This window comes from Galendromus occidentalis, unplaced genomic scaffold (genome assembly GCF_000255335.2).
Source record: "Galendromus occidentalis unplaced genomic scaffold, Mocc_1.1 scf7180000077474, whole genome shotgun sequence".
Classification (NCBI taxonomy): domain Eukaryota; kingdom Metazoa; phylum Arthropoda; class Arachnida; order Mesostigmata; family Phytoseiidae; genus Galendromus; species Galendromus occidentalis.
The window spans coordinates 515088-530177 of NW_003805462.1; the positions used below are offsets into that span (position 1 = coordinate 515088).

At 50.2% G+C, this 15090-nt stretch overlaps 3 protein-coding genes across 3 annotated transcripts; 1 reads left to right on the plus strand and 2 right to left on the minus strand.

Moving 5' to 3' along the window:
• Window positions 1-2534: 2534 nt before the first annotated feature.
• Window positions 2535-7678, minus strand: Prp39 (pre-mRNA processing factor 39). The gene is made up of 12 exons (XM_003744706.1): window positions 7477-7678; window positions 6735-6864; window positions 6366-6643; window positions 6088-6233; window positions 5784-5895; window positions 5295-5396; window positions 4202-4366; window positions 3948-4080; window positions 3525-3808; window positions 3222-3440; window positions 2970-3131; window positions 2535-2817 (listed from the first exon to the last, which is right to left on the minus strand). The coding sequence occupies exons 2-12, from the start codon at window positions 6862-6864 to the stop codon at window positions 2740-2742; spliced, it is 1809 nt and encodes a 602-aa protein (XP_003744754.1). The 5' UTR covers window positions 7477-7678; the 3' UTR covers window positions 2535-2739.
• A 2442-nt stretch (window positions 7679-10120) lies between these two features.
• On the minus strand, window positions 10121-10761 carry LOC100903467 (forkhead box protein B2). The gene is made up of 3 exons (XM_003744708.1): window positions 10706-10761; window positions 10421-10605; window positions 10121-10331 (listed from the first exon to the last, which is right to left on the minus strand). Exons 1-3 carry the CDS (start codon window positions 10742-10744, stop codon window positions 10199-10201), a joined length of 357 nt encoding a protein of 118 aa, XP_003744756.1. The 5' UTR covers window positions 10745-10761; the 3' UTR covers window positions 10121-10198.
• A 33-nt stretch (window positions 10762-10794) lies between these two features.
• GABPI (zinc finger DHHC-type palmitoyltransferase GABPI) lies at window positions 10795-12113 on the plus strand. Its single transcript, XM_003744762.1, has 3 exons — window positions 10795-10949; window positions 11099-11375; window positions 11496-12113. The coding sequence occupies exons 1-3, from the start codon at window positions 10795-10797 to the stop codon at window positions 12111-12113; spliced, it is 1050 nt and encodes a 349-aa protein (XP_003744810.1).
• Window positions 12114-15090: the final 2977 nt, after the last annotated feature.

Here is a 15090-nt window from a genome sequence, read left to right on the forward strand (position 1 = left end):
TAACAAGTGCGATGGGATCGCCCCCTCCAACCCGCTCCCGCTGAAACGCACTCTTTGTAAATAAATGATCCAGAATTCCCTCTCCGGAAGAACATGAGAATGCGACAATGACGAGAACCATGAGAATGTCATGGTGAATGAAGCACAACTAAACGGCGCGACCGAAAGCGGCCCTTCAGAGTGTCAGAGTAATTTTTCCAGTGTCCAATAAAATGATTCTTTTATGCTAGCGAAAAATCCTGATGTCCGAGCTCTTAAGGATGGGGAGTGAATTCGATACAGTTCTTGCAGATCCCTCGCAAGCGACAATATTTATTTGCTGTATGTATCTCGCACGATTTCCTTGCGAATTGAGCTATAAGAGAGCCAAAAGATAATTCGATGTTTCCAGCGAAGCACGAAATCTTGGGGATTCCGAGCGATGCATTATCAAAGCTCATATTTGCATCGAGGAGCGAGAGGCAATCGTTCTTCTTCCGCACCATCCCTGAATCGGTACTTCTGCGGGGAACCGGTCCCTATGCACGATTAGACCGAGTATCGTCGTTCTGGCAGGGTCCGACCTATAATCAGCTCATCGTTCTCGACACTCCAGATCGTACTGTGCTCGACGTAGTCCATCTTCAGGAAGCGGACTGCCGCGTCAACTTCGAAGAATTGTTCGTTACTCAGAGACAGATTCGATATTTCAGTCGAGCGCAAATCCTCTGAGTTCGAGACCTCGTCGCTCACCCGGCAAGGAGGACGATCTCTAATTGACTCAACGGTCAGTAGATCGAAAATAGCACTCTGCGTCGTCGCAGCGCCTGAAGCGCTCGAGACTCCACGGCTGGCAGTAGGCAGTGGGAGCCCGGGATTCCCACTATGGTCTTCCGTCGAAGTTACGTCGGTAGTTGCTCGTGATACGATTTGTTTCGTAGGCAGAATCTGACACTGTCCACCAGCGGAGTCAGGTCGCCTCACATGTTTCTTCCGAAGATGAGTTCCGAGATGCTGCTGTTTGGCGTACGCCCTTCCGCAATGTCCACATACAAAAGGGGGCCCGAGTTTCGCCGCTGGAGGAGCGCCACTCGGATGGGTTTTCGCTTGGTTGGCCACCACGGGAGGGGTGATCGGTGAGTTCCTCTGGGGAACACGGCCAGTGATGAACTTCTCTGATTTGTCGACCCTCCGACGTTTGACTCGAGGTGAATGCCCACATGAGTCGACCATTTGAACAATGGCAACGCTTAAGGTGTTAGGAAGCGCGGCAGAGGCGCTCCTGGTCCGATTTTCCGAAGATGCACCGGAGATATCCATACTGATCTCTGGAAAATCACGAGGCTTCTAGCAGAATCTTCGAAAATTGTTGCCCGAAGGTGCTGGGTTTCTCAGTACCTCACTCGAAGAGAATATATACCCAGCTAAGGATGTACCCTCGCTCATACACTCCGCCCTCTCCTATTGAAAATCGCGATAATGATTTTCGAGGGAGAGAGCTTGCGAGAAACCCCGAGCTGTCTACTGAGAATTCGAGTCGATTTCGGATTCCATTGAAAGACCCCACTCTTTCGGACATCGCTTGGAATGCCGAACTTCTGAGTGGGTCCAGACACGAGAATTTCATCGTCCGAAGCGTGAGCCGGCATTGATGAGAGCAAGAGCTGAATTCTCACAGACGGGTGTTCTCGTCGAAATCCATGGGTTCACAGGGTGGGTGAAATTTTACGACTACATCGAGCACCGTCGAAACGAATCCTCAGCAGAACAAGCTTTGTGGCTGGCTGGCTATAGAGATAATAATGGAAACCTTTCGTTACGGCGAGCTTTCATTACAACGAACTCATTTCTTCAGTCCCGCGAGCTTCGTTTTAACGGGATTTCACTATTATTATCCAAGCGATGACCGTTTCCTCCGCAAGAAACCGCCCATATTGGAGTTTTCTCCGTCGACGGCAGATTAACAACTCTGTGAAGCTATTCCTCCAACAGCAATTCTTCCCGTAACCTATGGTTTTTCCACAGGCGAATCGAGCTTGACAATCATCGAGCTGCGGCTCCTCTGACTCCGACTCCGTCGTGCCCATGGTTTTCCGAGGCTTCGTCATGTCCTATCACACTCACGAGGTCTCTAGCTCACAAAAGCAGAGTGATTCTCGTATGAGATCGCTCAGGAGCTTGAGAGCCTCTCCTTCATTACTGCAAGGCTCGGGGAAATGTAGGGCGGATCAAAAGTCTTGTATCGGTTACCTAGAGAATTTCTCGATGGTTCCATTGCGAATAAGGATTAATCAATCGAATGCTCGATCATTAGAGAAGTAATTCATGGACCAAAGCAGGGCTCCTCGGCTGGGATCTCGCATCAGGAATATCCGTGAATTCAGCGACAAACCTCACGGTTGCCCCGGGGATAGGTTCGGAAGTCCCCATCGATCATTGGAGAGATTTCGAAATAAGACTCGCCCTTCAAGATCGCAACGGGCTCCTTCGGAGGGCGCACGGTCTCGCTTTCGGATGAGGAGAGAGAATCGGTCGAGAGAGAGAAACGTTCTGCGGTGATTTCTCATATTCATTTGAGATGCATTTATTCTTTGAGAGCTTAGAAGACTTATATGACATGTTATGCGTATTGGTGAACTTATTTGCAAGGATTATGGAGATGAGTCAGCAAAAACAAACAGGGACTGTGTTCCGCCGCGAACTTCCTGTGAAGATGCGTGTATGTGTGCTCCCGGGAACAGAAGTAAAATGACAGCCCGACTAGTAATGGTAGCTTGCCCCATATGCTTGCTGTTGTCCATTCCAGCCCTGGCTAGCGTTGTAGGCTTGTCCGTAACCCTGGAAGTAGGAGGAAGAGAATCACAATTCGCTCACTTCCGAGCTCCTCAATGAGGACAGATTCATCTCACGTGTTTTCCTTTCTTCTCCAGGGGCTTCTTGAGCTCTCAGGGAGGGGCTCCCTCCATCCTGATCTACGTATGTATATTCACCTGCTGTCCCCATTGTTGCTGACTGTAAGCCTGTGCACTGTAAGCGCTCTGTCCATTGCGGTCATAGTAAGCCATCGAATACTCCTCGGCTTTCTTTTTCGCGTCGGGTCCGGATCCGTTCTCGTCCGTCGGACGTTTCCTGTCCCTTTCTTTTTCGACCAGCTGTGGAATTAGGGGCGTTTAATACGACTGAGACGTGAGATGGATCCATTTTCCCCTCGTCGGAGATTTTTCTCTTCGCGCTTCACTCACCTTCAACATTTTCGAGTATTCCTCCAGGGCCTGTTGAGCCTGATCGACTTCATCGGTCATTTCCTCGTAGTATTCCAGTCGTCTCTGGAGAATATCCAGTTTCTTCGCTTGAGGGATCTCCGTCGCCTTCAGAGCGGTTTTGAATGTTTCGCTGATGAGCACCGTATTCTCTGATTTAATCGCCAAGTCGATCATCGCCAGGTAGACGCGGCAATTTTCCTGAAAACATCGAACGATGTAGGTTATTACTTATTTATAGCTATAATTATTAATATTAAACAATTAAATAGGTCGTTCACTCACGGGCTCTCTCTGACTGGCTTCTTTGAGAATCTCGATCGCCGTCACGATGTCTCCCTTGGTCTGAACGAGGAATCTCGCGTATTTGATGGCGAAATGGTTTGCTACTTTTGGTGTTTCAGCTGATGCCGCGTAACTTTTATACAGCTCTTCGACCTTGTCGGCTCTCCCGAATCGACGATGGATGTTCAAGCGTCGCATGGCGAAGACGACGCAGCTGCCGAGCCTTTCCTCCATGGGCTGCAGAAGATCTTCGACGGAACCTTCAGCCAGGGCGCCTTCGCGTTCTGCATGAGGCCACAGTATTAGTTTTTCTCGGATTCGGAATAAGCCAAGTTCATGAAACATGTACCAAAGAAGATCTCGGTCCGGCTCAGATAACGGAAGTGCACTCGTTCTCCGTGATGTGGTACAAGAACTACTGACCTTTTTTCTCGACGAACGAGAGCCAAGACATATTGATGATCGGTTTCTTTGGGAGGTGGACCTCGCAGGCTCTCTTGTACAGAGCCATAACCGCCTCGATCGAATCTCCCGCCGATTCAACCCAGTTGATATACTGTGAAGCAGAGCGACGATCTCAGACACAGAATTTCGTTGGAACGGAAGATACAGGCAAGGCCTCTCGGATGATAAAAAAAATCAAGCACTGAAGAGGGGTTTCAAGTTCTGTCTCCTACCTTGATCCACATGTCTTCGTACAGGGCACAAGCGATCAGACATCGCTCGAATAGAAGCCTGATGCGCTTCTCATCGCCCATTTCGATTTCCAGATCGAGGTAATCTTTCCAGTTCTTGATCTGTGTCTTCTCCAACGGTTTCACGTGGAAATAGGGCCGTTTGATCTGTGGAGAAAAGATTGTGAGTCCGATGGCGGCTTTTTTGCCAAGCGTTGACCCCGTCGTCAGTGGCATCGCGTCGTCCATGTTCACATTGTTACACTCTATACCGCGCAAGTAGCTACGGGGCGCAGGGCCACAATATATACAGGTCGTAGTAGATACACATGATTGATACAGATCGACTTGCGACCGACTCACCCTTCTGGGTCGGATTCTCTCAGGCCTGCTGAGACTCCCGAAGCTCCTCTAGCCATGACAGCCTAGTGACCACATTTCTACCTATTGCATATAGACAACCGTACGTGACAAAATGATACACTTGCACAAGTAAGCCTAGGATATACAGCTTCGAGGAATATGTTGATAATGTACAGTTGCAAACTAATAGTGAACCAATTTGTCTCGTTTGGCAAAAACCGACACGACCATGAATTTCTGAGCGGCATTTTATCGAGATTTTGGTGACCTTCTACCAGAGAGTCGTAGGATTCGATTGGCTGAAAGAGCATTGGTTATGCCGCTTGTCGAATCTGAATATAACTGTGGGGAGATCGTTAACCATATAAAACGACGCAAATATGCCACGGAAATACTCCCTCAAACAATCATCCAATCAATCATCATCTCAATATTCATATTATCGTCATAGACTGCGTCATCGCTCCGACGACGTGCTGTCGTATTCAGTCTTGAAGAGCTTTCGGCAACGAAATGAATGAATGGACAAATCGAAGTCAAATCATTCGACCCGTGAAGCAACGATGGTATCAAATGTCTAACTCAGGCCTCAACGCAACGCAATGGTGGCACGAAAATGTCTGTGACCGAAAACCCGAGCCGAGAGCGCCTCTCCGAACGCCGCTTCTGATTGTCTCGAAATCTAATCTAGTAAAACGAGGACTATCACGTAACTGTAGCCTATCTAACTTACGCCTTCTTCGAAAGTCCAGCGCGTGGTGCAGGCTTCCTCATTCTTTTTGTACACATTCTTCCGACGTTGGATCGCTTCACCTTTGATGAACGTGGGCTCGTCCTGTAGAGAAAAGAATATTAGATGAGCAGGGGATAGAATGCGCTTCGCAGGCATAAGGCATCGATGGGTTGGCGATATGCCTATTCCGCACCGACTGGAAGTCGGGCATTGAGAGCTTACGCAAGGGAGCCCGATTCCCCCGCTCGATCGAGAACCAACACGGAATGCTAGCGAGAGGAACTGAAGGAATAATAGTCATAGAGAGAGAGAGGGAAGACTATAAGGATGGAAGATGGAGCGAACAGGCCGAAACAAACAATTACGGGGTCGGAGAGAATTCGCGAGCGAGAACTCAGCCGTAAATTTTCTGTGCTGGGCGACCGCGACCGCTCCCCAAGGATTCTCGATAGTAGCATCATCGTTGATAACGAGCCGAAGTTCTCTAACCTCGTCCGTGGCTCCTTCACCCTTCCGTTGTTCGTATAGCTGTTTCCATTCCTCGATCTCTTCTTCGCCAAGAGTCTCATGGAGCGGATATTTCTCCAACAAGCCTTGGAATCTGAAAAAGAGTAGGTCTTTGAATGCACCGTCCAATGATCAAAGACACTTTCCGAGAAACTCCCACAGTCTTCACAGGGATCTCCGGATCGAGGAGCTCCATGGATGAAGCTTGATATCCTAGGCAAGACTTCTCTGCCGCAGTATTCGTGGACTTCATTTGCCGCAAGCAATGAAGCTATCCATCACTTACTTTTCGAAATGTTGGCTATAGAGCTGAGTTGGCGTTGAGATCAGTCTGTCATAGATAGCGGTGACGTTCACGAGCTGCTGTTGTTCCGTTTCCCAAGCTATCCATGAATCCCAGAGTCGGTCAGAGCGGAACTCCAATCCGGCGACCTACGGAATATAGGTTCGTATTCGACAAATTGCATCGTCAGGACATCAAGCGGGAGGACGATCCCGATGTGATCATGAGAGCAAATGAGGAGGAATCATCATGAGGACGAGACATAACTTGTGAGAACTTACATCGATCGATCGCTTGTATAAATCCCTGAGCTGTTCGACCTCGTCCTCGCGGTCCTTGACCTTCAGCTTGAGGAAGTTTATGTACTGCAGCCAGAGATCAACAGATAGGGGGATGGCTTGGAGACCTTTCTCAAAAGTTTCCTGACATTTCTCCATGGCGAGCTCCTCTCCCTCTTGGACGTTTTTCCGCTCCAAGTCAGCGAGTTTTTTCCAATAGCCATAGCAGTACGGATAGTGCTCGAAGAAAGACAGGAACACTTCTCGAGCACTCTGAATGCCTGGGCACGGAGAGAAGAAGAAAAATAGGCGATGGCCGAAAAACAATAACTGCCAACAATCAAGCTGGAATTAAGGCAGGAATCCACTCACCGATCAGAAGGACGTTCTGTTCGACATGCGTCAATAGGGATGTCCAGCCATTGAAGTCGCCAGAGTTCTTCTTAGCGTCAGCCCACATCTCCTCGAACGACTTCTTCTCTTCCTTTTTCTCCGTCGTCATCTGGGAACCAGTAAGAGAGACGTTTCACCGACCGATACACGTGATTTCAATCATTTCCGAATGACAGAAGCCCGAGAGCTCGACTGAGAAAGTCACGATTCCTAGACCATCTTGAAGCGATCTCGTAGGGTATTTCGAGACATTGTGAGTAACCTCGTGATATTCGATCTCGACGTAGATCAATGACGGTTCATTATCAGAATCCGGTCGAGTGCTGGTAACCGACGAATTGTGGTACGGGGCAAGCATATCACAGATCGCCTAAAGCAGCATCTGGAGCCGTCAAATGTGTTATATTATACACACGATGACGAAACGCGGATGAGCAACTCCAAGACGCCGACAGCTCGCGGCATACCAGCGCGCTCCAGAGCTGGCATGGCTCGAGATTCACGATCCGACGCTCAAAAGCCTGTGATATAACACCACGTGCGGGAAATCGGATATCGACTACAGCCAGCGAAGCATCGAGGAAAACTTCGATATCCTCCCTCAATCCTAGGTAGTGACCATCAGGCCGACGGAGATCCGCGACGCCCAGTCACGTCCTTCCGGCAGCGTGGCTGGGCGGCACAGCTCGCATCTGACTAAGCAACGTATACCGCGAATTACCTTGCGAAATTGTGTAACGTTTCAGCAGTCGCTTGTGAAACAATATTGGAAACAGAAGAACTTCTCGTCTTTGTCAGAAATGCGGGATTCCAGCCCGAGAACTTGAATCCGGTTCGCTCTATAGAACGCACAGCACACACACTTATAGAATACGCTCAGCAACGTTGTCGGTCGGTCGACGAGGAGTGTGCACAACAACAGCAGCGGTTATAGCAGCCGCCGGAAGCTAGACCCTCTCTTTCAAAACAGAACTCACTCTCACGGAGCGCGGAGCCGGCAGTGTTTCAACCTCTCGGCACTACGCGCCTTACGGAGGACCGACTCACCTAGCGGCGAGGAGATACGATGTTCCGGTTCTCCGCGACAAAGGGAGCGAACGATAAGAACGAGTAATAATTTTTCAAAGGACATCAAGCAGAGAGGCAGAGAGAGATCTAGGATCGCAGACGATCTCTCTGGACCCTCGGGTAATGGTGATGATGATCCCTGCTGAGAAGGGTCCCGGTTCTCTCGAGCTGAGGCTGCGGTCTGCGGTGTGCTCAGGATGGTTCGCGGTTTCTCGTAGCGCTCGAGACTTCGGACGAATCGAGCCCTCCATCCAACCTCACTTGGCTCCGAAGAGAGTCAAGGACAAGCGCACGTTTTGCGCGGTTTGCCGCGTTCTTCGCTTCCGTAAGTAGATCGCAGGAAAGAAGGCTCCGTTGAAGCTTCATCGCACATTCACAGTTCCGATAATGAAAACCATGTCTCTTCGACCCCAATCGTTTTCTACTTCAGTCAGAATTCGAGCAAGCATAACTTTATTGCTGGAAGATTTCGGGCTCGAGTCCGGTGTGACATTCTCCGCCCGGGACGCTCCACGATGCATGAAATGTGTCGGGCGACAAGGACCTCCCGGATCATCAAGGCAGATTTATTCTCGACATGGATGCTCCAGACCCTCTCCGTGGGCCTTCGCCGGCAGAATCCCTCCAGAGCCCAGATGGCAATCGCCGATTCGCCAGGCGGCGTCGCTGGAAATGGGAGTACAGGATGAATAGAGAGAGCCGCCTATTGACCGAAAGGCGTGGACAAGCAACTCCCGCGCTACCTTAGTCAGGTGGAGAGTAACGACATCCTTTTTGACATTTAACGGTGTCCCTCGACCTTCAGAGCAAACCGCGCTCTCTAAGGGATCGCTGACCGATTCCGGAACTCTTCTGCCGCCGCTCTCGCAGAATCGCAGAGAAATACGAGCGGTCCAGGTTTACCGAGTGGAAGCATTGAGCCGGTGAGTCGCAATAATTACGGCACTCGTGAATATTGAGTGCGGCTTCAGGCTACATCGCTCTGCTTGAAGTCAGCCTCATGCGCTTCGCCGCAGCTCAAGATTTCAGCGCGAACCTCAATCATTGGATCTAGCTCTTCCTTGGCTATCCTACGAGGTACCATATGTCTAATCCTGATTTAGGAATGCTCGACATATTAGTGGAATTCTACGAACGGAATTCTACGCCTTGTCCGTCGAGAGGTTCTCGGAGACATTTTTGGTCCAGATAAGCGTAAATTGCGGAAGACGCAGTCAAGGGCTTGTGAAAGTTCAAATCTTCCTCGCCACCGAGGCCATGAACGAACTCGCGCTCTCAGCCTCATCCCGGCTTTTGATAAACTGAATCTCCCCGGTCTCTTCATTTACGAATCCAAGTCTTCAATGAACGGCCGAGCGCATAGGATCACAACCTATCTCGTCACGATGGATCACACAGTCCAAGCACGATCTGCGATCCTAAGTGATTCGCCGGGATCCTCCGTCCTTTGTGAACCGACGCGGCTGATGAGCTTCGGAATCGGGACGTCGCGGGAGACACCGCTCGATTTTCCGATCTCAGGGATCCAGCAAGGATAATCGACATCATTGTTTACGCCACCCTGACAGATGCCATTTTTGATAGTTTCTTTCCGCGTTCTTCTCGTACGCTCTTCGCATGGACTTAGAATGGTTACTCCTGGACGTCACCTCGGGCATACGTACAAAGGAATGGGAGAAAGCCGAACGAAGCGTGAACGCCGAATTTCATGTCTGACTTCAGCTCTCAGGTCGAGAGGGATGTGGGAGAGGACAAGAGCAAACACTACGACGACTACTTCGTGATGATGAATGTATTGAAGAGAAGGTAGGCGCCCGCTCCTGCGCTCCGCCGCTGCTGCTGCCGCTGCTGTGGGACGGTAGTGGTGGTGGTCCTGCGGCCGCCGTCGATATCCCCCCTCCGCTGGCTCTTGGTAGGCAGGCAGCAGCGCTGCAGGCTTCTCCGAGCGGCGACGTTTTATCCGCCGGTTCCCGTCGCCGCCCTCGTCGCTGTTTTTCTTTGCAAGTGCTTGCGACCTCCGAAAAATGCCGCTGCGCTCAAAAAAGTGAGTTCATTGCGCCGGGAAAATTAAACCCTAGTACCTATTGACCCCGAGAGTGGGACCTCTCCCGAAGTTCAGCCACCAGGAGCGCGGATAAAAGAACTGAGGCTTTCCGACCGCTCTCGTGAACGACCATTGAGACCTGCTCGTATGCTATTATCCCGAGATCGATTCACCGAACCCCCCAACGATAGTTCCGAGCCTCTGCTCGACCCAGGACCTCACTCCCCTGAATTGAGAACAAGCGGAATTCGCGCGCCATAGATTCCAATGGGGCTGGTTTTTATTCCTGGGTTCGTTGAGAGCGCAAATATGCTTCTCGCACGCTCGGTGCTCATGGAACATACTTGAAGGGCACGCAACCGCATTCTTGCGCGTAATACTGACGTTTCCGCTCTACTGGTCGGGCAATAGGCTGGACTTCCTCGACCTTGACTCTGGGGGTTTCAGCTGGCTCGTACGGGTATCTGCAAGACCTTTGGGTATAAATTAAAGCGTTTCAGTCGGCCGTGATGCTCGTCCCAAGGCATTGATAATCGAGAGTCTCGGACTTTACCTTGGGGGGCTGGGTGTTGGCGTGTATTGGAAAGGATCCACGGGGATATAGGGTGGTGCGGGTGTCGGCCTGTAGTGGACCGAATGATGGTGTTGTTTGGGGATATGCCGTCCCTGAACTTCAGTCTCGTGAAAACCATCACCCTCGGGCTCAGTGTCCAAACAATGCACCCGGGACAGGGATATCTGTAAATGAGAGCGATTATTGCCGTCGTCACGGGACGTTCCGATGAGCAGAGACGATAGGGAGCGAAGTAGCAGGCCGAGCGGAAATTTCGAGTCCCACCAGTCCGATGATTGAGAGGAAGAGTCGGCGCGAAGCCATGGTTGCAAAATATTCCTCGGTGTGGGTTCGCTGCCGACTTTTATACGGCAATGGGGATTCTTCTGAGCCCGGGAACCTACAACCTACAATTGACCTTCACACCTACTCAAATCGCGAAGATCAGATGGAGTATCCAGACTAGCGTACTATTTATGAGGGGAGCCGAAAGCCAGGAATGCCGCTCTGATCAGAAACTTTGTAAATTGTAGAATTCTCACTTCCGAAGCGGAGAATGGTCTGTTTTATGGCTTTGTCACCTAATATAATCGGCCGAGGAGCAGAACGAACGGAAACGCCCCTGACCATTCGTGCGTTCCTCACACGCAGCTAAACTCGATTCGTTTACGTTTTCAGAAAAATCCCGGTCTTCACCAATCCTGCTTCTTGTTGCGGAGCCGTGGATTGCCACTGCATTTATGCCTTAATTACGTTTCCTCTGCTATTCCTCCTGGCGATCCAGAGTTTCTACTCAATGATTATCTCGTTCGCCGCAATGATCATCATCCTGAGGTTGGTGAACGGTCACTCCCATCGGGAACGCATCCGCTCAAAGTTTTTCCTCGTCTGGGGCATCCTGTCATATGTGCAACTCCTGCTGCTCTTCCAGCTGGTGGTCGTGCCGCAGCTGAAGGTGATATTCACAATATAATTGTGCTTTATGTATCTTCGATTATTATTGAGATTTCTCAACGGCCATGTGACTCCCCGTAACATGTCATATGAACGAACTGAGAGTATTCCTTCCGCGCAGATCCTTCTGTCCGAGAACGCCGTCCTCACGAGCCTCGTGGTAGCAGCTCTGTACTTCGCGCAATGCTCCAGGAGGAATCCGGGGATTTTGAATCCTCATCGCAACGAGGACGAAACTAAAATTCTCATCGAAGAAGAAGGCGTCCGTGAAGGTCGTTGCGCAGTTTGCCTCCTCCCGATGCCGCCGCGAACTTCTCACTGTCTCATGTGCGGAGTGTGCGTTCTGCGAAGAGATCACCACTGCATTTGGCTAGACGTTTGCATCGGCGCCAACAATCACCGACATTTCATACTTGGTCTTTTCACGCTCGCAGCCGGTTTATTTTACGGTGCAAACCTGACGTTGACTTCAATCTGTCAGCCAATGATGTTTTGGGGTTTGTTCCTGGTTCCCCAATCATGTCCGGGAGTCTTTGACGCTTGGCTCGACGCCTGGGTTTACGTGAGTGCCGTATACGCAGCATTGGTGGCATGTCTCGTGACCGTGGTGCTCTTACAGCAATTGCTCATGGTCGCTTGTAACACGACCGTTTACGAAATCAGGAAATACCAACAGCTCAACGGAAGTTTAAAGCCCGCTTCTCTAATCAGCAACTGCTTCAATTTCTGGGTGAAATAGGGACTTGAATTGCCCAGCACCGTTAATCTACCGAATGCTCTCTAAGTGATTGGCTCACCGGTGCGAATCGAGCGCTTCGTAGCCTAGACCAACTCGAACAACTCACGCGCTCTGCTCGCAAATATAGATTCAAGAAGCGATTCCATTCGACAAATTCCTCTCAACTCTCTTCCCGATCTATCACACAACGAAAGTCTTCTTCTACGAATCTGCAATCGATTGCCTCCGAACTTCCCTGCGACTACGAAGTGAACGTGTCGAATCGTCCTTGAGGGACACAAGGCGTTGTGATTTACCTCTTCCCTGGCTCCGGCTCTGGAAAAACGGAGGAAAAAAGGCTGGAGTGGGATGTACCCTCCCACATGCTATCGACCTCATCCTCGTGAGTGTCAGAGAGACTTGACCGACCGAGGGTCGGCGTCATTCACCTCGAAGGCTTCTTGCCTTCCGGACTAAGAAAGTTTGTTACTTATTGATGTACAAAGGCGTGGAACAGATTCAATTGTTCTCAAAGATGCCTGATCCCTTAACCGAAGCTTCTGATGATGTTCATCATGCTCTATCGGAATGGATTAGTTATAATGATCGATCCCGGATGTACGTATATCCGGACCTGATATTCTCCTACGGCGTACTCACGTAAATATATTCGATCAACTCACTCTGATTTTCGATGCCTTTGTATTCATGTATTCTGTGCTGTTCGAGCCCGTTGCGTTGATGTTTTATCAATGACTACACGTGAATGTCAGTTTTGATCACGGCTCGTTGAGTTCACTCCAGAACAAATCTCATGACTATTTAGAGTTCCACGCCCACAAGCAAGTAGGCTGTTCCTAGTCGAACGGCCCGATAATAATAATGATAATGATATTCAATAATTAGATATTGAGTCAGATGACGACAGTGGTACTAACGATTACCTGATCTACAGTCATACATATGACGCGGATACTCTGTAGTTGGTTGAAGATATGTGTCATATTTTGTTATTTATTGTATGGAGGAACACATCAACTAGAAGTCTAGAAGTATTGAATTATCCTGCGATCTCCACCGACGACGGCAGCGACCGCAGCAGACAGTTTGTGATAGGGGTTAGATGTTAGATGATTTTGTAATCGAGAATAAAAGTACAGTGTGTTCACTAGAATTCGCCCATCCCGCCGCGTCATTTCTGGGACACCTGACCCGAAGCGAAAGTCCGCACGAAAAGAGAACTCTCTGGAGTCTGTCGCGGCACTTCCCGACCTCAGGCCGCCATTCGCAGAATGCGGCTTCGACGTGGTCCGGGAATGATGCGATCGAGGACTAGAGCCGGCGTTTCCCACGAGACTTGCGCTCGCCTTTGCGGGCGACTGACACAAAGTCTTGCCATCTCATTCTAGAGCTTCCGTTGACACATTCGCTCTGGGGGTTGCACGTCCAGCCACGGGGACAGCAATGGTTGTTATCGGGACAGCAGGTCGCCTCCTCGAATGGACAGCAGCCATAGTAACCCGAGTCAGGTAAGGGGCAGCACGTGTATTTGTCCGCGCAGGTGCTCTGACCGTCCGGGCACACCATACCTGCAACATTATTTCCGTTATCGATGCTGTGATGACTGATGACTACCGGCCACAGTCTCACCTCCGATGTGTAGACATTCCGTTTTCAGATATCACAGACCTTCAACTAGATGGCAAACAATCGCTGTGAGCGCGAGACACGTCAGAATTAGCGATCTCATCTGGAAATCGAGACGGCCTTCAGATTTTGAGAGCGAAACTTGACTGGGACAGAATTTCCGACGATGCGGCCCCTCTAAGAATTCCATTGATCAGGAGGGTTCCCGATTTTTGGATGGCAGTTGGCACGGCGCCGATAAGAAGCGTTAGCCTCGTCGATCAGGCCGTCAAACGTGCTTGCGATCCTCCGACGGGCGACTTCTCTGTATTTTGAATCTGGGTATGTTAGAGAGAATCCTGATGATCCTTGCCCGGTGGAGGAGAACATTTTTCCCGCAGTTCCCAATTCCCATCTCGATTGGAGGTATCCCGTGCAGGATATAGTCCCTGTCGCAACACTGCGCTGTGCAACGCTATCGTACCGCCGACCGATCTTGCTCCGAGTTCCATAATTCTAGGGACGGATTCATGACATCCGTCATGATGCAGGGATCCAGGTCGAGCCTCACAGCTCTATTTCCTACCAAATGGGAGCGGCAAAAAGCCTCCAGGGGAGCAACGCATTGTTCGATCCAAAGGTTACGAGGACCTACCTTTCCCAGCTGGAGCGGTGATATGCTCCTTAGTTCGATTATAAGGAGGGATTCGGCAGTTCAGGCGGATAAAACTGACGATCGTTTCTCATCTTCCATCTTAGATGAGATTCGGAAGTGTCACGAATTTATTTGAGTTTAATTTATCTTCCCCGATATCGATCTCACGAAACGAGTTCGGAATGCTCATTGGGAGGCATGGCAGATGACATCGATGTTCCATATCAGCAAACAGGAGGCAGGAGGGGGTGAATGCCCCCCATTTATCCTCTCCTAATGGGCAGTATTCAGACATGTGCCCCCCATTTTGGAGGGGGACCCAGGCATCGAATCTCTTAGGACGGAAAACCCTGTTCCTCACCCCTGCGAGAACGTCTGAATTTGCCGCCCATCGGAATGGGCTCAGGAGATCGGGAGGCATATATTGTGATGCAGGAGCGAAGAATCAGCAATCAGCACTCCAAGCCGAAGTATGTCGCTTAATGATTGCTGATAGCTAGCCCTATTCGCCCTTCTAATGTCCAGACTTCAAAGGGGCGCACCGATGGCGTTCCGATTTCGCCGCATCTCCTACTCTGAAACAGTCAGGATCTATCACGGGATGAAGTTCAGACATAGCTCATTCAGCCGAAACGAAAGCCTCACAGCACAGTCCCGAGAGGGGCCTTTCGAAATTTGGCGCCTGATGCTAACATCAGCGACAGAGTGGTTTCGGTG

Excerpts from the sequence above, each read along its gene's own strand:
- LOC100903467 (XM_003744708.1), bottom strand. The coding sequence starts at position 10,744 with ATGGCTTCGCGCCGACTCTTCCTCTCAATCATCGGACTG. Across the intron at positions 10,606-10,705 it reads TCCTCTCAATCATCGGACTG|ATATCCCTGTCCCGGGTGCA; the intron begins GTGGGACTCGAA and ends TCTCATTTACAG. Across the intron at positions 10,332-10,420 it reads CCAACACCCAGCCCCCCAAG|ATACCCGTACGAGCCAGCTG; the intron begins GTAAAGTCCGAG and ends AAGGTCTTGCAG.
- Prp39 (XM_003744706.1), bottom strand. The coding sequence starts at position 6,864 with ATGACGACGGAGAAAAAGGAAGAGAAGAAGTCGTTCGAGGAGATGTGG. Across the intron at positions 6,234-6,365 it reads TATACAAGCGATCGATCGAT|GTCGCCGGATTGGAGTTCCG; the intron begins GTAAGTTCTCAC and ends TATATTCCGTAG. Across the intron at positions 3,441-3,524 it reads AAGCCAGTCAGAGAGAGCCC|GAAAATTGCCGCGTCTACCT; the intron begins GTGAGTGAACGA and ends CGATGTTTTCAG.
- GABPI (XM_003744762.1), top strand. The coding sequence starts at position 10,795 with ATGGGGATTCTTCTGAGCCCGGGAACCTACAACCTACAATTGACCTTC. Across the intron at positions 10,950-11,098 it reads GATCAGAAACTTTGTAAATT|AAAAATCCCGGTCTTCACCA; the intron begins GTAGAATTCTCA and ends TTACGTTTTCAG. Across the intron at positions 11,376-11,495 it reads TGGTCGTGCCGCAGCTGAAG|ATCCTTCTGTCCGAGAACGC; the intron begins GTGATATTCACA and ends CCTTCCGCGCAG.